This window comes from Oncorhynchus mykiss, chromosome 16, assembly GCF_057628025.1.
Source record: "Oncorhynchus mykiss isolate SJ-2025 chromosome 16, ASM5762802v1, whole genome shotgun sequence".
Classification (NCBI taxonomy): Eukaryota; Metazoa; Chordata; class Actinopteri; order Salmoniformes; family Salmonidae; genus Oncorhynchus; species Oncorhynchus mykiss.
In genome coordinates this window covers 67,123,694-67,145,000 of record NC_143037.1, presented here as the reverse complement: position 1 = coordinate 67,145,000, position 21,307 = coordinate 67,123,694, and the positions used below count along the sequence as shown (strand labels likewise).

The following is a 21,307-nucleotide window of genomic DNA, read 5'->3' as shown; positions in this document are numbered from 1 at the left end:
TGCTCTCCTGGATGAGGCTACGGGACATAGAAGAGGTGACAGAGTAGCATTGGAAGAATCCTCCCACTGTGTTACTGAGACCCAGAGCCACCAGCTCCTAGAGAGAGAGAGAGAGAGAGAGAGAGAGAGGGAGAGAGAGAGAGAGAGGGAGAGAGAGAGAGAGAGAGAGAGAGAGAGAGGGAGAGAGAGAGAGAGAGCGAGAGAGAGAAAGAGAGAGAGAGAGAGAGATAAGATGAGAGGTATGCAGATGCCAGAGAATGCACTAATGACCATCATTTGACCACCACATGTAAATAAGTCCTAGCATAAAAATGTTCCTGGCAAACAGGAAATGCAAACTTGTAGTGCATTCAAGGTTTAAAAAGCTTCTAAAGTTTTAAATTTCCTCTTTAAAATTTCAGATTTGATTTGACCTAACATAAAATGTATTAACTCCTATAAAAAACTATCCATGAATTATAATCTGCATAATAATTCACAAACTGGCTTAAACTAAGATCCTACATCTGTGCTTGACTGAGCAGAGCGTGTCGGCCATTAAACAATCAGGACCAGAGAGCTGTCTCTCTCCAGAGCAGAACAACCTCAAGCATACCCCTGCCTACCTGCATAACTGTGTGTGTGTGTGTCCCACCTGGTTGCTGTCCACCTTGTAGCCGTGTTTCAGGCCGAAGGTTTTGCCCAAGGAGATGTTTATGGCATAACCCACTATGGCCACAGCAAACGCATCACCAACCACCGTACCCCACAGACTGGCGTCAGGTAGACTGGGAGACTTCAGCCTAGGGATGAAGAGGAAGAGGAGGGAAAGGTCAAATAGAGAGGAGGAGGGACAGAGGGAGAAGGAGGACAGATGGAGAGGGGGAGAGGGAGGAGAGAGGAGGGGGAGAGGAGAGGTGAGAGGGGGAGATGGAAGAGAGAGAAGAGGGGGAGAGGGAGGAGAGAGAGGAGAGGGAGAGAGGAAGGAGAGGGAGAAAGGGAGGAGAGGATTGAGGAGAGGGAGAGGAAGGAAGGAGGGAGGAGAGGGGGAAAGAGGATAGAGGAGAAGGAGGAGAGAGGACAGGGGAGAGGGAGAACAGGGGAGAGAGAGGAGAGGGAGGAGAGAGAATAGGGGGAAAGAGGAGAGAGGAGAGGAAGAGAGGGAGGAGAGGCGGGACAAAGGGGAGAGGGATAGTGAGGAGAGAGTTGAGGGGAAGTGCCCCTGTCCAGACCCCTTCCTCCATTACTTCCCCTGCTCAGACCCCTCCTCCATTACTGCCCCCTGTCCAGACCTCTTCCTCCATTACTGCCCCTGCTCAGACCCCTTCCTCCATTACTGCCCCTGCTCAGACCCCTTCCTCCATTACTTCCCCGGTCCAGACCCCTTCCTTCATTACTGCCCCTGTCCAGACCCTTCCTCCATTACTGCCCCTGCTCAGATCCCTTCCTCCATTACTGCCCCTTCCTCCATTACTGCCCCTGCTCCATTACTGCCCCTGCTCAGACCCCTTCCTCCATTACTGCCCCTGTCCAGACCCCTTCCTCCATTACTGCCCCTGCTCAGACCCCTTCCTCCATTACTGCCCCTGTCCAGACCCCTTCCTCCATTACTGCCCCTGCTCAGACCCCTTCCTCCATTACTGCCCCTGTCCAGACCCCTTCCTCCATTACTGCCCCTGCTCAGACCCCTCCTCCATTACTGCCCCTGCTCAGACCCCTCCCCCATTACTGCCCCTGCTCAGACCCCTTCCTCCATTACTGCCCCTGCTCAGACCCCTCATCCATTACTGCCCCTGTCCAGACCCCTTCCTCCATTATCCCCAACAAATCCCCTTGATTCCTGCCGCTGATGGTCCTCTAGGTCCTTCAACAGTGGTAACAGGTGTCGTAACAAATGTACACACACTCAATGACCCATATACAATGAATAATATTCTAGAGTTAATCATTAGGATGCCCCGGACCACATATTAGAGGTCATACAGTGCAGGTGCCTGGTCTTTCAAACACTGGCTGTGTAAACAGCGACGAGGGTGCTGTCTGTTGAGGCAGGAGGGTAGAAAACTACCTTCGTTAGTCAGCATCCAAAGATTATGTAGAGATGATTAGCCAAACAAATAATCACTTGAAGGTATTTCATTCCATAACAATGCACAGGTATTGTGATAATGACTCAAATGAACCTAATTGATAGACGGTAAACCAAGTGATGATGTACTTGTAGGCTACTGGAGGTAAAACATCGTTATAAAGAAAAGGGTTTTACATTTGAAAGAATGAAATGATAAATTTAAAGTAAACCGTTGACAACTTGATCAAGTTCAATACCGATAAGATGCCTACAACAGCTGACCTGGATCAATAGAATTAGCGACTGCTTGGCTTTGGTCTTTGGCAGTCCAGCAATCTGAAGACCAAATCAGCTAATACGCATTATCCTAAATGTCCCCAAAAGGCTAGGGCCGGCTCTAACTACATGTGTGGGTATGGATGTGGGTGGGTACACAGCCCCATTAGCCTTTGTGGTCCCTCATGATGAGTTCAGCCCCCACCCTATCAAAGTTGTCCATCCCTGCTCTAGGATGACTCCTTCTCAATGAGCTAAAGTACCTTCACAAAGTATTCATACCCCTTCACTTATTCCACATGTTGTTGTGTTACAGCATGAATTCAACATTTATTAAATATATTTTTTACACACAATACCCCATAATGACAAAGTGAAAACATGTTTTTAGAGATTTTTGCCAAAAAATTATAGTAAAGTACAGAAATATCAAATTTATCCTGAACAAAAATATCAACACAACATGCAATCATTTCAAAGATTTTACTGAGTTACAGTTCATATAAGGAAATCAGTCTATTTCAAATATTATCCAAGGCCCTAATCTATGGATTTCACATGACTGGGCAGTGGTGCTGCCCAGGGTAAGCCTTGGAGGGCATTCAGGCTCAACCACTGGGGAGCCAGGCCCAGCCACTGGGGAGCCAGGCCCAGCCACTGGGGAGCCAGGCCCAACCACTGGGGAGCCAGGCCCAACCACTGGGGAGCCAGGCCCAGCCACTGGGGAGCCAGGCCCAGCCACCTGGGAGCCAGGCCCAGCCACTGAGGAGCCAGGCCCAGCCACTGGGGAGCCAGGCCCAGCCACTGGGGAGCCAGGCTCAACCACTGGGGAGCCAGGCCCAGCCACTGGGGATCCAGGCCCAGCCACTGGGGAGCCAGGCCCAGCCACTGGGGAGCCAGGCCCAGCCACTGGGGATCCAGGCCCAGCCACTGGGGAGCCAGGCTCAACCACTGGGGAGCCAGGCCCAGCCACTGGGGATCCAGGCCCAGCCACTGGGGAGCCAGGCCCAGCCACTGGGGAGCCAGGTTCAACCACTGGGGAGCCAGGCCCAGCCACTGGGGAGCCAGTAGGCTATTTAGGCTTGCCATAACTAAGGGGTCGAATACTTATTGACTCAATACATTTCAGCTTTTTAAAATTGTATTAATTTGAAAACAATTTGAAAAACATAATTCCACTTTGACATTACGGGGTATTGTGTGTAGGCCACATACAAAAAAATCTAAATTGAATCGATTTGAAATTGTAGGTTATGTTTGATATCACCCTCCGATACTTTCTGTCCTTGCCCCTCCTTATGTTGTTCTGAGTGTAACCTTGACCAGGAGAGCACTCTGCCCCAACAGACCAGGTCACAGTCAACAACCTATAGCTACTGACACACACACACACACACACACACACACACACATAAACACTCACCCTCTGGGGATCTCTCCAACCACGGCCACGTCGTATTGGCTGTTCAGGTTACCGTAGTAGGAGATGAGTGTTGCTGCTACGATCTGTAACACACACACACACACACACACACACACACACACACACACACACACACACACACACACACACACACACACACACACACACACACATATATAGGTTGCCATGCTCACAAAAACAAAGCATCTGCTGTTGTTTGCACGTGTAGGAACTTAAATGCATGCATGTGTGTAATTGTGAGTAAATCATTATCACAGACCCTGTGTGGGTTTGGAATTCAAGCAGAAACACAGGCCAATCATTGAACAGAGCTCATCACTTGAGAACATTTTATTGGATCAATGAGAAACCAAGCACTACCATGAACTGGAGGAAAACACACTAACTGGGTAGAATATTAACCCTTTGAGATGTACCAAGAGCTTCCAACTGAATCTAATTGATGATATCACAACAAAAATCTGGATCATTAAACTGAGAATAAGATAGACTTCCTCTCAAAATGTTTAACAGGATGAGAAGACACTGTGTTCTGTTACGCTCCTTATAGATATCAGCCATGATGACAGGGTGCCCTCTAGTGGCTTTCATTACAACACATATGTTCAACGGACCAAAAGAGAGAAAGAGGAGGAAAAGACTTGACAGGAGGAAGGAAAAGACTTGACAGGAGGATAGAAAAGACTTGACAGGAGGATAGAAAAGACTTGACAGGAGGAAGGAAAAGACTTGACAGGAGGAAGGAAAAGACTTGACAGGAGGATAGAAAAGACTTGACAGGAGGATAGAAAAGACTTGACAGGAGGATAGCAAAGACTTGACAGGAGGACAGAAAAGACTTGACAGGAGGACAGAAAAGACTTGACAGGAGGATAGAAAAGACTTGACAGGAGGACAGAAAAGACTTGACAGGAGGAAGGAAAAGACTTGACAGGAGGACAGAAAAGACTTGACAGGAGGACAGAAAAGAATTGACAGGAGGATAGAAAAGACTTGACAGGAGGACAGAAAAGACTTGACAGGAGGAAGGAAAAGACTTGACAGGAGGACAGAAAAGACTTGACAGGAGGACAGAAAAGACTTGACAGGAGGACAGAAAAGACTTGACAGGAGGACAGAAAAGACTTGACAGGAGGATAGAAAAGACTTGACAGGAGCATAGAAAAGACTTGACAGGAGGATAGAAAAGACTTGACAGGAGGACAGAAAAGACTTGACAGGAGGACAGAAAAGACTTGACAGGAGGATAGAAAAGACTTGACAGGAGGATAGAAAAGACTTGACAGGAGGATAGAAAAGACTTGACAGGAGGACAGAAAAGACTTGACAGGAGGATAGAAAAGACTTGACAGGAGGAAGGAAAAGACGACAGGAGGAAGGAAAAGACTTGACAGGAGGATAGAAAAGACTTGTCAGGAGGATAGAAAAGACTTGACAGGAGGATAGAAAAGACTTGACAGGAGGATAGAAAAGACTTGACAGGAGGATAGAAAATACTTGACAGGAGGATAGAAAAGACTTGACAGGAGGATAGAAAAGACTTGACAGGAGGATAGAAAAGACTTGTCAGGAGGATAGAAAAGACTTGTCAGGAGGATAGAAAAGACTTGACAGGAGGATAGAAAAGACTTGACAGGAGGATAGAAAAGACTTGACAGGAGGATAGAAAAGACTTGACAGGAGGATAGAAAAGACTTGACAGGAGGACAGAAAAGACTTGTCAGGAGGATAGAAAAGACTTGACAGGAGGATAGAAAAGACTTGACAGGAGGATAGAAAAGACTTGACAGGAGGATAGAAAAGACTTGACAGGAGGATAGAAAAGACTTGACAGGAGGATAGAAAAGACTTGACAGGAGGAAGGAAAAGACTTGACAGGAGGAAGGAAAAGACTTGACAGGAGGATAGAAAAGACTTGACAGGAGGATAGAAAAGACTTGACAGGAGGATAGAAAAGACTTGACAGGAGGATAGAAAAGACTTGACAGGAGCATAGAAAAGACTTGACAGGAGGATAGAAAAGACTTGACAGGAGGATAGAAAAGACTTGACAGGAGGATAGAAAAGACTTGACAGGAGCATAGAAAAGACTTGACAGGAGGATAGAAAAGACTTGACAGGAGGATAGAAAAGACTTGACAGGAGGATAGAAAAGACTTGACAGGAGGAAGGAAAAGACTTGACAGGAGGATAGAAAAGACTTGACAGGAGGATAGAAAAGACTTGACAGGAGGAAGGAAAAGACTTGACAGGAGGAAGGAAAAGACTTGACAGGAGGATATAAAAGACTTGACAGGAGGATAGAAAAGACTTGACAGGAGGATAGAAAAGACTTGACAGGAGGATAGAAAAGACTTGACTGGAGCATAGAAAAGACTTGACAGGAGGATAGAAAAGACTTGACAGGAGGATAGAAAAGACTTGACAGGAGGATAGAAAAGACTTGACAGGAGGAAGGAAAAGACTTGACAGGAGGATAGAAAAGACTTGACAGGAGGATAGAAAAGACTTGACAGGAGGAAGGAAAAGACTTGACAGGAGGAAGGAAAAGACGACAGGAGGATAGAAAAGACTTGACAGGAGGAAGGAAAAGACTTGACAGGAGGATAGAAAAGACTTGACAGGAGGAAGGAAAAGACTTGACAGGAGGATAGAAAATACTTGACAGGAGGAAGGAAAAGACTTGACAGGAGGATAGAAAAGACGACAGGAGGATAGAAAAGACTTGACAGGATAGAAAAGACTTGACAGGAGGATAGAAAAGACGACAGGAGGATAGAAAAGACTTGACAGGATAGAAAAGACTTGACAGGAGGATAGAAAAGACTTGACAGGAGGATAGAAAAGACTTGACAGGATGAAGGAAAACTTGACAGGAGGAAGGAAAAGACTTGACAGGAGGAAGGAAAAGACTTGACAGGAGGATAGAAAAGACGACAGGAGGATAGAAAAGACTTGACAGGAGGATAGAAAAGACTTGACAGGAGGATAGAAAAGACTTGACAGGAGGATAGAAAAGACTTGACAGGAGGATAGAAAAGACTTGACAGGAGGTAGGAAAAGACTTGACAGGAGCATAGAAAAGACTTGACATGAGGATAGAAAAGACTTGACAGGAGGATAGAAAAGACTTGACAGGAGGATAGAAAAGACTTGACAGGAGGAAGGAAAAGACTTGACAGGAGGATAGAAAAGACTTGACAGGAGGATAGAAAAGACTTGACAGGAGGAAGGAAAAGACTTGACAGGAGGAAGGAAAAGACTTGACAGGAGGATATAAAAGACTTGACAGGATGATAGAAAAGACTTGACAGGAGGATAGAAAAGACTTGACAGGAGGATAGAAAAGACTTGACAGGAGCATAGAAAATACTTGACAGGAGGAAGGAAAAGACTTGACAGGAGGATAGAAAAGACGACAGGAGGATAGAAAAGACTTGACAGGATAGAAAAGACTTGACAGGAGGATAGAAAAGACTTGACAGGAGGATAGAAAAGACTTGACAGGATGAAGGAAAACTTGACAGGAGGAAGGAAAAGACTTGACAGGAGGAAGGAAAAGACTTGACAGGAGGATAGAAAAGACGACAGGAGGATAGAAAAGACTTGACAGGATAGAAAAGACTTGACAGGAGGATAGAAAAGACTTGACAGGAGGATAGAAAAGACTTGACAGGATGAAGGAAAACTTGACAGGAGGAAGGAAAAGACTTGACAGGAGGAAGGAAAAGACTTGACAGGAGGATAGAAAAGACGACAGGAGGATAGAAAAGACTTGACAGGAGGATAGAAAAGACTTGACAGGAGGATAGAAAAGACTTGACAGGAGGATAGAAAAGACTTGACAGGAGGATAGAAAAGACTTGACAGGAGGTAGGAAAAGACTTGACAGGAGCATAGAAAAGACTTGACATGAGGATAGAAAAGACTTGACAGGAGGATAGAAAAGACTTGACAGGAGGATAGAAAAGACTTGACAGGAGGAAGGAAAAGACTTGACAGGAGGATAGAAAAGACTTGACAGGAGGATAGAAAAGACTTGACAGGAGGAAGGAAAAGACTTGACAGGAGGAAGGAAAAGACTTGACAGGAGGATATAAAAGACTTGACAGGATGATAGAAAAGACTTGACAGGAGGATAGAAAAGACTTGACAGGAGGATAGAAAAGACTTGACAGGAGCATAGAAAAGACTTGACAGGAGGATAGAAAAGACTTGACAGGAGGATAGAAAAGACTTGACAGGAGGATAGAAAAGACTTGACAGGAGGAAGGAAAAGACTTGACAGGAGGATAGAAAAGACTTGACAGGAGGATAGAAAAGACTTGACAGGAGGAAGGAAAAGACTTGACAGGAGGAAGGAAAAGACGACAGGAGGATAGAAAAGACTTGACAGGAGGAAGGAAAAGACTTGACAGGAGGATAGAAAAGACTTGACAGGAGGAAGGAAAAGACTTGACAGGAGGATAGAAAATACTTGACAGGAGGAAGGAAAAGACTTGACAGGATGATAGAAAAGACGACAGGAGGATAGAAAAGACTTGACAGGATAGAAAAGACTTGACAGGAGGATAGAAAAGACTTGACAGGAGGATAGAAAAGACTTGACAGGATGAAGGAAAACTTGACAGGAGGAAGGAAAAGACTTGACAGGAGGAAGGAAAAGACTTGACAGGAGGATAGAAAAGACGACAGGAGGATAGAAAAGACTTGACAGGAGGATAGAAAAGACTTGACAGGAGGATAGAAAAGACTTGACAGGTGGATAGAAAAGACTTGACAGGAGGATAGAAAAGACTTGACAGGAGGTAGGAAAAGACTTGACAGGAGCATAGAAAAGACTTGACATGAGGATAGAAAAGACTTGACAGGAGGATAGAAAAGACTTGACAGGAGGATAGAAAAGACTTGACAGGAGGAAGGAAAAGACTTGACAGGAGGAAGGAAAAGACTTGACAGGAGGAAGGAAAAGACTTGACAGGAGGATAGAAAAGACGACAGGAGGATAGAAAAGACTTGACAGAAGGAAGGGAAAGACTTGACAGGAGGATAGAAAATACTTGACAGGAGGAAGGAAAAGACTTGACAGGAGGATAGAAAAGACTTGACAGAAGGAAGGAAAAGACTTGACAGGAGGATAGAAAAGTCTTGACAGGAGGATAGAAAAGACGACAGGAGGATAGAAAAGACTTGACAGGAGGATAGAAAAGACTTGACAGGAGGATAGAAAAGACTTGACAGGATGAAGGAAAAGACTTGACAGGAGGAAGGAAAAGACTTGACAGGAGGAAGGAAAAGACTTGACAGGAGGATAGAAAAGACGACAGGAGGATAGAAAAGACTTGACAGGAGGATAGAAAAGACTTGACAGGAGGATAGAAAAGACTTGACAGGAGGATAGAAAAGACTTGACAGGAGGATAGAAAAGACTTGACAGGAGGATAGAAAATACTTGACAGGAGGAAGGAAAAGACTTGACAGGATGATAGAAAAGACGACAGGAGGATAGAAAAGACTTGACAGGATAGAAAAGACTTGACAGGAGGATAGAAAAGACTTGACAGGAGGATAGAAAAGACTTGACAGGATGAAGGAAAACTTGACAGGAGGAAGGAAAAGACTTGACAGGAGGAAGGAAAAGACTTGACAGGAGGATAGAAAAGACGACAGGAGGATAGAAAAGACTTGACAGGAGGATAGAAAAGACTTGACAGGAGGATAGAAAAGACTTGACAGGTGGATAGAAAAGACTTGACAGGAGGATAGAAAAGACTTGACAGGAGGTAGGAAAAGACTTGACAGGAGCATAGAAAAGACTTGACATGAGGATAGAAAAGACTTGACAGGAGGATAGAAAAGACTTGACAGGAGGATAGAAAAGACTTGACAGGAGGAAGGAAAAGACTTGACAGGAGGAAGGAAAAGACTTGACAGGAGGAAGGAAAAGACTTGACAGGAGGATAGAAAAGACGACAGGAGGATAGAAAAGACTTGACAGAAGGAAGGGAAAGACTTGACAGGAGGATAGAAAATACTTGACAGGAGGAAGGAAAAGACTTGACAGGAGGATAGAAAAGACTTGACAGAAGGAAGGAAAAGACTTGACAGGAGGATAGAAAAGTCTTGACAGGAGGATAGAAAAGACGACAGGAGGATAGAAAAGACTTGACAGGAGGATAGAAAAGACTTGACAGGAGGATAGAAAAGACTTGACAGGATGAAGGAAAAGACTTGACAGGAGGAAGGAAAAGACTTGACAGGAGGAAGGAAAAGACTTGACAGGAGGATAGAAAAGACGACAGGAGGATAGAAAAGACTTGACAGGAGGATAGAAAAGACTTGACAGGAGGATAGAAAAGACTTGACAGGAGGATAGAAAAGACTTGACAGGAGGATAGAAAAGACTTGACAGGAGGATAGAAAAGACTTGACAGGAGGATAGAAAAGACTTGACAGGAGGATAGAAAAGACTTGACAGGAGGATAGAAAAGACTTGACAGGAGGATAGAAAAGACTTGTCAGGAGGATAGAAAAGACTTGACAGGAGGATAGAAAAGACTTGACAGGAGGAAGGAAAAGACTTGACAGGAGGAAGGAAAAGACTTGACAGGAGGAAGGAAAAGACTTGACAGGAGGAAGGAAAAGACTTGACAGGAGGAAGGAAAAGACTGTATGTAATGTTGTCTCTGACGCAGCCTTCTACTTGTAATGATCTAATAAACTCAATCAATCAATCAGTCAATCAATCAATGATTGTGTGTCTAATGACACAGAGAGCGATTAGGTATGGAGGACTTACCACTATGAGTTCTATGGGAATAGGCAGAGGTAGTTTCTTCTCATAACAGGAGTTGAGTTCTTTGACCACTATGAGGACCACCAAGGCCACTAGACTAACCACCAGGGCCCCAATGTTAGTCTCTGGCAGATGTCTACAGATGTCTATTAGGATCTAGAGAGAGAGAGAGAGAGATGGACAGTCAGACTGTTATTGCCTGCATCCACTAGGTGGAAAACTTGTACAACTTTGTCACATCTGTCTGTGTCGGTGTGCGTGTGTGTCTGTGTGCTTGAGTGTGGATGTGTTGTGTGTACTCACATAGACCTGAGACAGTGGTCCGGAGAAGCGTGCAGGGTGGATACCAAAGATGTATTTGAGTTGTGAGACGACCACGTGTGTAGCTGCTCCTGTTGTGTAGCCACGTACCAGGGGCTCCGAAAGGTACGTCACCACGAAACCAAACCGCACCATGCCCAACAGGACCTGAAAGAGCCCACTCAGTACAGTGGTGCTGGCTGCTATCTGAACTCTGTAGGCGTCACGGGCTGTCACATCCAGAACTGCTGTCCCGTTGGTTCCATTCAGGAATGTGAAGTCACTGTCTGGGGCCAGCCTCTCTGTCACACTGCCTATCATGATGCTGATCACAGCAAACGTTCCTGAGGAAAAACACCGCCTTAGTGAAACTCATTATTCCTCAGACCAATGATATTAAAACATTCACTCTCTAAAGTCTTTCTCCCTCTCTCTCTTTCTCCTCCTTTCTCTCATTCTCCTCCTTTCTCCTCTCTCTTTCTCCTCCTCTTTCTCCTCTCTCTGTCCCCACCTCTGGCTTCTCCTCTCTCTTTCTCCTCATCTCTCTGTCTCTGTTAAGGGAATTTGTATCAATAATGACTAATTATGTATACATTTCAATCAGGACTGACTAATCAGAATACTATTATATTACTGTATATGTATGAATTTTCTTTATAATCCTAGTACTGAATATAATGTGTGTAAATATAATCAAGAATTAGAACAATGACTGTCTGTTCCTTGGTAGAAATTAATGAACTTATAGCCAGACTGGCTAGAATGCTTATCTACACAGGCAGACCTTGGCTCTGTTCATAAATTATCTTAATAGGGAGAGACGATGTGAGAACCATACAGCCATTGTACCGGAGCGGAGATGACACGGGCTAGTACTAAAACTAATGACGTCATTTTCAGTTTATAACCTGTGGTAAAATGTATAATGGGCAGTACTCTCGAGAATAAAAGCTGCTGATTGACTTTAAGACTGGTCTCTGTCCATTTTATACAAATAAGAGCCTTACAAATTCTTATGAATTGACAGAGTGTTTAATTTCAATTGTGTATTAAAACAGAGGAATATTATTCCTGTAACAGTCTCCCTCTCTCTTTCTCCTCCTCTCTTTTTCCCTCTCTCGCTTTCTCCTCTCACTTTCTCCTCTCTTTCTCCTCTCTCTGTCCCCTCCTCTCTCTTTCTCCTCCTCTCTCTTTCCCTCTTTCTCTTTCTCTCTCTGTCTCCTCCTCTCTCTTTCTCCTCCGCTCTCTTTCCCTCTTTCTCCTCTTCTCTCTGTCTCCTCCTCTCTCTTTCTCCTCCTCTTTCTTTCAATCTCTCCCTGTCTCCTCCTCTCTCTTTCCCTCTCTCTCTTTCTCCTCCTCTCTCCTCCTCTCTTTTTCCCTCTCTGGCTTTCTCCTCTCACTTTCTCCTCTCTTTCTCCTCTATCTGTCTCCTCCTCTCTATTTCCCTCTCTCTCTTTCCCTTTTCCCCTCATCTCTCTGTCTCCTCCTCTCTCTTTTCCTCTCTCTCTTTCTCCTCAGTTTTCTTGTCCGCTCTCTTTCCCCTCCTCTCCCTGTCTCCTCCTCTCTCTTTCCCTCTCTCTCTGTCTCCTCCTCCCCTGTCTCCTCCTCTCTCTTTCCCTCTCTCTCTTTCCCTCTCTCTCTTTCCCCATCTCTCTGTCTCCTCCTCTCTCTATCCCTCTCTCTCTTTCCCCTCCTCTCCCTGTCTCCTCCTCTCTCTGTCCCTCTCTCTCTTTCTCCTCCTTTCTCTTTCCTTCTCTCTCTGTCTCCTCCTCCCTCTTTCTCCTCCTCTCTCATCCTCTGTCTCCTCCTCTCTCTTTCCCTCTCTCTCTCTCTTTCCCTCTCGCTCTTTCCCCATCTCTCTGTCTCCTCCTCTCTCTTTTCCTCTCTCTCTTTCTCCTCAGTTTTCTCATCCTCTCTCTTTCCCCTCCTCTCCCTGTCTCCTCCTCTCTCCTCCTCTTTCCCCTCCTCTCCCTGTCTCCTCCTCTCTCTTTCCCTATCTCTCTTTCTCCTCCTCTCTCTTTCCTTCTCTCTCTGTCTCCTCTTCTCTCTTCCCCTCTCTCTCTGTCTCCTCCTCTCTCTTTCCCCCTCTCTCTGTCTCCTCCTCTCTCCACTCTGTCTTACCTATGGAGATGTGTCTGGAGGTGCCAAGGATGCAGTAGACCAGTACAGGGTAGAAGGAGGTGTAGAGACCAAACACTGGAGGCACAGAGGCCAGGAGAGCATAGGCCATACCTAGGCAAATGTTACAGGAAGGTCTTCATAGTCTTCACAAAATAGATAGTTATCATATATTCTCAAATAGGTCATGTAACTTTTAGGAATTTAACAGCCCAAAGAGATTAAACAATAACTTGAGATCAATTTATGTAAATCAGGCTTTTTCATACCTCAAACATTGGCATCAATCAATCAAATATATTTATGTAGTCATTTTCCATTAGCAGGAGATTTGGGAGATTTCCATGTGAGTTACACGTATTGCTGATTTCAAGGTATGATCGGGTCATGTGATCCGGCCCTGTTATTAGACCCTGTGATCTGGCCCTGTGACTGGACCACGTGACTGGACCATGTGATCAGGCCCTGTGACTGGACCACGTGACTGGACCATGTGATCAGGCCCTGTGATCGGGCCCTGTGATCGGGCCCTGTGATCGAACCCTGTGATCAGACCCTGTTATTGGACCCTGTGATTGGGCCCTGTGTGTGTGTGTGTGTTTGGTCAGACAGTAGATGTAGCACAGACCCTGAGGCAGGTGCATGATGCCAACGCTGATGCCAGAGATGAGGTCTCCCAGGCCGTTGTCTCTCACTGAGTAACGTGGCAACCATGACAGGACAGGCAAAGTGCTCAGCACAGAGCGCTTCAGCTTGGGCATGGAACACCTGACACCAGGGCGGAGTGCATCGTGGAGAGTTGGAGAAAAGAGGAATAGAGTTTTGTTATCCATTTGTGACAACTGAAATGTGTCTGCTGAGTTTAACAGTTGGTGGAAAGGGCATGGGTATGCAACTCTTCTCCTGAAGCGCCACAGTGTGTGCAGGGTCTTGTTCTAGCCCAGCTCCAACACATATGATTTAACTAACCAGGATACTTAAAGCTAGGCTGGAACAAAAACCTGCACACACTGTGTCCCTCCAGGACCGGGGTTTACAGAGAAACCATGACAACTATCTGTACGGTTCTGTTTATCCGCCCAGTGAAAACAAAAGAGGTGTAATCTGTGTTTGGAATGTTCATCTGGATTATGTAGCTAAAGCTTTCTTGGCTTTGTCTTGTGTTTTTAATGAGTTCATTTTTTCTGACTTGATATATTAATATTTGGTGGCAGTGCAGTGTCATACTCTGTGATAGGTTAATATTTGGTGGAAGTGCAGTGTGATACTCTCTGATAGGTTAATATTTGGTGGCAGTGTAGTGTCATACTCTGTGATAGTGTTCCGCACTGTCACCAAATATTAACCTATGTTTCAGTTTCAGGAGGCCATCAGGGCTCAGGTCCAGAGGAAGATTAACTTTTCTCTTCAAGCCTCAATAGGTCACACGGCCTGGACCAGTCTGGATACAGTGCCTTGCAAAAGTATTCACCCCCTTGGCATTTTTCCTATTTTGTTTCATTACAACCTGTAATTGAAATGGATTTTTATTTGGATTTCATCTAATGGACATACACAAAATACTCCAAATTGTTGAAGTTGAAAAAATAACTTACAAATTCTAAAAAATAAAAAAGGGAAAAGTGGTGAGTGCGTATGTATTCACCCCCTCTGCTATGAAGCCCCTAAATAAGATCTGGTGCAACCAATTACCTTCAGAAGTCACATAATTATTTAAATAAAGTCCACCTGCGATCTAAGTGTCACATGATCTCAGTATATGTACACCTGTTCTGAAAGGCCCAGAGTCTGCAACACCACCAAGCAAGTAGCACCACCAAGCAAGCGGCACTATGAAGACCAAGGAGCTCTCCAAACAGGTTGTGGAGAAGTACAGATCAGGGTTTGGTAATAAAAAAATATCAGAAACTTTGAACATCCCACGGAGCACAATTACATCCATTATTAAAAAACAGAAAGAATGTTGCACCACAACAAACCTGCCAAGAGAGGGCCGCCCACCAAAACTCACAGACCAGGCAAGGAGGGCATTAACCAGCCAGGCAACAATGAGACCAAAGATAATGCTGAAGGAGTGGAAAAGCTCCACAGTGGAGATTTGGAGTATCTGTCCATAGGACGACATTAAGCCGTGCACTCCACAGAGCTGGGCATTACGGAAGAGTGGCCAGAAAAAAGCCATTGCTTAATACCTATATATGCTAGGTGGGACACTAGCGTCCCACCTGACCAACATCCAGTGAAAGTGCAGGGCTCCAAATTCAAACTACAGAATTGTAAATATTTATCATTCTTGAAAATACACATGCAATATGTCAAAATGAAGCTTATCTTCTTGTTAATCCAGCCGCGGTGTCAGATTTCAAAATGGCTTTATGGCGAAGAAAACCATGCGATTATCTGAGGACAGCACCCCACCACACAAATGCATAACAGTCATTTTCAACCAGGCAGGTGGCGAGGAAAGTCAGAAATAACAATATAATTCATGCCTTACCTTCGAAGATCTTCTTCTGTTGGCACTCCAATATGTCCCAGAAACATCACAAATGGTCCTTTTGTTCGATAAACTCCTTTTTATATCCCCAAAATGTCCATTTATTTGGCGAGTTTGATTCAGAAAAACACCGGTTCCAACTCGCCCAACATGACTACAAATGATCTAATAAGTTACCTGTAAACTTTGTCCAAACATTTCAAACAACTTTCCTAATCCATCCTTAGGTATCCTAAAAGGTAAATAATCAATACAATTTAAGACGGAATATACTGTGTTCAATAGCAGATAAAATTAAAGTGGAGCGAGCTACAGGTCGCGCGCCCCAAACAAAAGAGTCCACTAGGCTTGACTCTCATTCTGAATAGCCGTACTTCTTCATTTCTCAAACGAAAAACATCAAACAATTTTTAAAGACTGTTGACATCTAGTGGAGGCCATAACTGCAACCAGGTGCCTCATAAATCTAGTTTGCCATAGAAAACCAATTGAAAACACAGTGAACTCAAAAAGATTTTCCTGGATGGTTTGTCCTCTGGGTTTTGCCAGCCAAGTAAGTTATGTTATACTCAGACATAACAGTTTTAGAAACTTTAGAGTGTTTTCGATCCAAATCTACAAATATGCATATCCTAGCTTCTGGGTCTGAGTAGCAGGTGGTTTACTGTGGGCATGCTTTTCATCCGGGTGTCAAAATACCGCCCCCTATCCCAAAGAAATTTAAAGAAAAAAATAAGCAAACACATGTGGTGTTCACCAAAAGGCATGTGGGGATTCCCCAAACATATGGAAGAAGGTACTCTGGTCAGATGAGACTAAAATTGTGTTTTTTGGCCATCAAGGAAAATGCTATGTCTGGCGCAAACCCAATACCTCTCATCACCCCCACAGTGAAGCATAGTGGTGGCAGCATCAGGCTGTGTTTCATCAGCAGGGACTGGGAAACTGGTCAGAATGGAAGGAATTCTTAATTTGTCCATTATTTTTTACCAGGTAAGTTGACTGAGAACACGTTCTCATTTGCAGCAATGACCTGGGGAATAGTTACAGGGGAGAGGAGGGGGGATTAATGAGACAATTGTAAACTGGGGATTATTAGGTGACCATGATGGTTTGAGGGCCAGATTGGGAATTTAGCCAGGACACCAGGGTTAACACCCCTACGATAAGTGCCATGGGATCTTTAATGACCTCAGAGAGTCAGGACACCTGTTTAACGTCCCATCCGAAAGACAGCACGCTACACAGGGCAGTGTCCCAATCACTGCCCTGGGGCATTGGGATATTTCTTTAGACCAGAGGAAAGAGTGCCTCCTACTGGCCCTCCCATCCAGGAACTGACGAGGACCAACCCTGCTTAGCTTCAGAAGCAAGCCAGCAGTGGTGTGCAGGGTGGTATGCTGCTGGCAATGATGGTTGGCGCTAAATACAGGGAATTTCTTGAGGGAAACCTCTTTCAGTCTTTCAGAGATTTGAGACTGGGACAGAAGTTCACCTTCCAGCATGACAATGACCCTAAGCATACTGCAAAAGCAAGGGGAAACATTTAAATGTCTTGGAATGGCCTAGTCAAAGCCCAGACCTCAATCCAATTGAGAATCTGTGGTATGACTTAAAGATTGCTGTACACCAGCGGAACCCATCCAACTTGAAGGAGCTGGAGCAGTTTTGCCTTGAAGAATGGGCAGAAACCCCAGTGGCTAGATGTACCAAGCTTATAGAGACATAACCAAAGAGTCTTGCAGCTGTCATTGCTGCAAAAGGGAGGGGGGGTGAATAGTTATGCACGCTCTAGTTTTCTGCTTTTCTGTCTTATTTCTTGATGGTTTCACAATAACAAATATTTTGCATCTTCAAAGTGGAAGGCATGTTGTTTAAAATAAAATGGTTTTAAGGTTTTAAGGCAACAAAATAGGATAAATGCTAAGGGGGGTGAATACTTTCGCAAGCCACTGTAAGTCACATGGTATCCCTTGATCATGTAGTGCTTACTATATCATTTTGTAATATACTGTAGAATACTGTACTACACACTGTAGTATCCCTTAACCATGTAGTGCTTACTATAAAATGTTGTAGTATACTGTAGAATACTATATTAAATACTACAATATTATCTGCCAAAAACACTGTAGTAAATACTACGGTAATGTCCAATAAAACATATATTTTTTAAAACTATACTAATACTACATTATTCAATTTGCATATGCTCCACCCATACCCATCCCCCATGTCCACAATTGTGCCACCCATAAGTAAGAAACCTACATGCCAATTATAGACCATATATTGTGTTCCTTACAGGTTATGGAAAAGAGCAGAAGTGTTGAACTATCTGTCCAGACTCCAGTCCTACCTTCAGTTTATGGAGTATTTGCTCATGGTCTATCTTATATGTCAAAGATAATAGAACATAAAACACTAGTAAATACTAAAGTAATACCTGCAATAACACTACAGTAATTACTATAGTATTTATACTGTAATACACTGTACTACAGTCAAGTCCACAAAACCATATAGTGAACACTACATTAACGTCTGTAAAAACACTACAGTGAATACTATAGTATACTACAGTCTGCGAAAATACTACAGCACATTACAGCAAAAAACACTACAGTAATTACTACAGTAAAGTCTGCAAAACACTACAGTGAATACTACAGTAAAGTCTGCAAAACACTACAGTAAATACTACAGTAAAGTCTGCAAAACACTACAGTGAATACTACAGTAAAGTCTGCAAAACACTACAGTAAATACTACAGTAAAGTCTGCAAAACACTACAGTGAATACTACAGTAAAGTCTGCAAAACACTACAGTAAATACTACAGTCAAGTCCACAAAACACTACAGTGAACACTACATTAACGTCTGCAAAACACTACAGTAAATACTACAGTAAAGTCTGCAAAACACTACAGTGAATACTACAGTAAAGTCTGCAAAACACTACAGTGAATACTACAGTAAAGTCTGCAAAACACTACAGTAAATACTACAGTCAAGTCCACAAAACACTACAGTGAACACTACATTAACGTCTGCAAAACACTACAGTAAATACTACAGTAAAGTCTGCAAAACACTACAGTGAATACTACAGTAAAGTCTGCAAAACACTACAGTGAACACTACATTAACGTCTGCAAAACACTACAGTAAATACTACAGTAAAGTCTGCAAAACACTACAGTAAATACTACAGTAAAGTCTGCAAAACACTACAGTGAACACTACATTAACGTCTGCAAAACACTACAGTAAATACTACAGTAAAGTCTGCAAAACACTACAGTGAATACTACAGTAAAGTCTGCAAAACACTACAGTGAACACTACAGTAAAGTCTGCAAAACACTACATTAACGTCTGCAAAACACTACAGTAAATACTACAGTAAAGTCTGCAAAACACTACAGTGAATACTACAGTAAAGTCTGCAAAACACTACAGTGAATACTACAGTAAAGTCTGCAAAACACTACAGTGAATACTACAGTAAAGTCTGCAAAACACTACAGTGAATACTACAGTAAAGTCTGCAAAACACTACAGTGAATACTACAGTAAAGTCTGCAAAACACTACAGTGAATACTACAGTAAAGTCTGCAAAACACTACAGTGAATACTACAGTAAAGTCTGCAAAACACTACAGTGAATACTACAGTAAAGTCTGCAAAACACTACAGTGAATACTACAGTAAAGTCTGCAAAACACTACAGTAAATACTACAGTAAAGTCTGCAAAACACTACAGTGAATACTACAGTAAAGTCTGCAAAACACTACAGTGAATACTACAGTAAAGTCTGCAAAACACTACAGTGAATACTACAGTAAAGTCTGCAAAACACTACAGTGAATACTACAGTAAAGTCTGCAAAACACTACAGTGAATACTACAGTAAAGTCTGCAAAACACTACAGTGAATACTACAGTAAAGTCTGCAAAACACTACAGTGAATACTACAGTAAAGTCTGCAAAACACTACAGTGAATACTACAGTAAAGTCGGCAAAACACTACAGTAAATACTACAGTAAAGTCTGCAAAACACTACAGTGAATACTACAGTAAAGTCTGCAAAACACTACAGTGAATACTACAGTAAAGTCTGCAAAACACTACAGTGAATACTACAGTAAAGTCTGCAAAACACTACAGTGAATACTACAGTAAAGTCTGCAAAACACTACAGTGAATACTACAGTAAAGTCTGCAAAACACTACAGTAAATACTACAGTAAAGTCTGCAAAACACTACAGTGAATACTACAGTAAAGTCTGCAAAACACTACAGTAAATACTACAGTAAAGTCTGCAAAACACTACAGTAAATACTACAGTAAAGTCTGCAAAACACTACAGTGAATACTACAGTAAAGTCTGCAAAACACTACAGTGAATACTACAGTAAAGTCTGCAAAACACTACAGTGAATACTACAGTAAAGTCTGCAAAACACTACAGTGAATACTACAGTAAAGTCTGCAAAACACTACAGTGAATACTATAGTATACTAGTTTGTCCTCAAAAACACTACAGTGAATACTATAGTATACTACAGTCTGCGAAAATACTACAGCACATTACAGCAAAAAACACTACAGTGTAGTATACTTCCGCAAAAGCACTACAGTGAAAACTATAGTATGCAAATATAGGTTTACTACAGTATTTAGACCATAGTATACTGTAGTATTTTTCATATGGACAGCTGACCTGTCTTATCTTTCTGCACCTTTATCTGTTCTCTTCTTTCTCTCTCTGTGCCTCTCATTATCCTTCTCTCTTATCCTCTATCTGTTTTCTCTCTAATATTCTCCCTCTCTGTCCGACACAGACTGTCCCTCTCTGTCCGCTACAGACTGTCCCTCTCTGTCCGCTGCAGACTGTCCCTCTCTGTCCGCTACAGACTGTCCCTCTCGTTCATTCTGCTTCTATCTTACCTCTCCCTGCGTCAGTGGGATTGCATAATGAAAGATCATCCATTGCAACCATATAAAGGAGCACATCACACATTCAAACACACAACACACACACACACGCTCATCTACGTGCCTTACTCAACTGTCCTCAAATAACCTGGGCAGTAAATTGTAAACTGAAATCAACACAGACACATCCAAAATAGCTTTTGTCAATGCATGTTATTCATCTGCAGAATTAGTCAGCAAATAGTGAAACTGATGCATGTTCCTGCTCCCCACGTGCACTATCCTCCCTCCTCCCCCTCTCCCATCCCTCCTGCTCCCTCTCCTTCTCTTTTACCATATCTTACCTGAGGGAATCTTTCACCCTCTCCTTCAGGGGAGGTGTGGTGGAGTGTGTCCGTCTTCGGGCCACCTGGTCAAGGCAAAGCTCGTCCAAAACATCCCTCTCCACGTAAAACTTCCCAGCTCTCTGTTCTTCAACACCCATGGTTGTCTGCCTGTCTGTCTTCCAACACTGAGTGTCTTTGTGTTGATTGCTTTGTGTCTGTCTGTCTGTCTGTCTGGACTAGTCTGAAACACTGTGCAGGTCTCTCCAAAACATTACTTAGAAAAAAACACTGTTGGTCCAAAAAGTTAAAAATCTATTAGTCATAAAAGAGAAAAACCTCTTGGTCTAAAACAACAGTTGTCTGCCAATTACCAACAACTGTCCAACACCCTGATAAGAGTTACAAAAGCATGAAATAAGAAGTCCCACGCTCCTGGCTGTGTCTCAGTTGGTATCCAGTTTAGCAGAGTGTGGGAGTGACAGTCCTCTCCTGCCCTTATGAGGGAACACTTCACACCCCCACCCAAGCCAGTAGTGTGTGTGGTCTAA

At 43.5% G+C, this 21,307-nt stretch overlaps 1 protein-coding gene across 1 annotated transcript in view; it reads right to left on the bottom strand.

Annotated features, from left to right (window-relative positions):
• The window catches only part of slc26a6l2 (solute carrier family 26 member 6, like 2), a 27,966-nt gene extending 6,661 nt beyond the window's left edge, over nt 1–21,305 (bottom strand). Inside the window, exons 1-8 of the mRNA XM_090203778.1 lie at nt 20,778–21,305; nt 13,613–13,752; nt 12,988–13,098; nt 10,870–11,210; nt 10,570–10,722; nt 3,750–3,832; nt 635–782; nt 1–97 (exon numbers count right to left, since the gene is read on the bottom strand). The exon at nt 1–97 is cut by the window's left edge and continues 17 nt beyond it. Coding sequence (XP_090059904.1) covers nt 1–97; nt 635–782; nt 3,750–3,832; nt 10,570–10,722; nt 10,870–11,210; nt 12,988–13,098; nt 13,613–13,752; nt 20,778–20,917 — 1,213 coding nt within the window. The 5' untranslated portion in view covers nt 20,918–21,305. The remainder of the gene's footprint in view (nt 98–634; nt 783–3,749; nt 3,833–10,569; nt 10,723–10,869; nt 11,211–12,987; nt 13,099–13,612; nt 13,753–20,777) is intronic.
• Between the last annotated feature and the right edge of the window lie 2 nt (nt 21,306–21,307).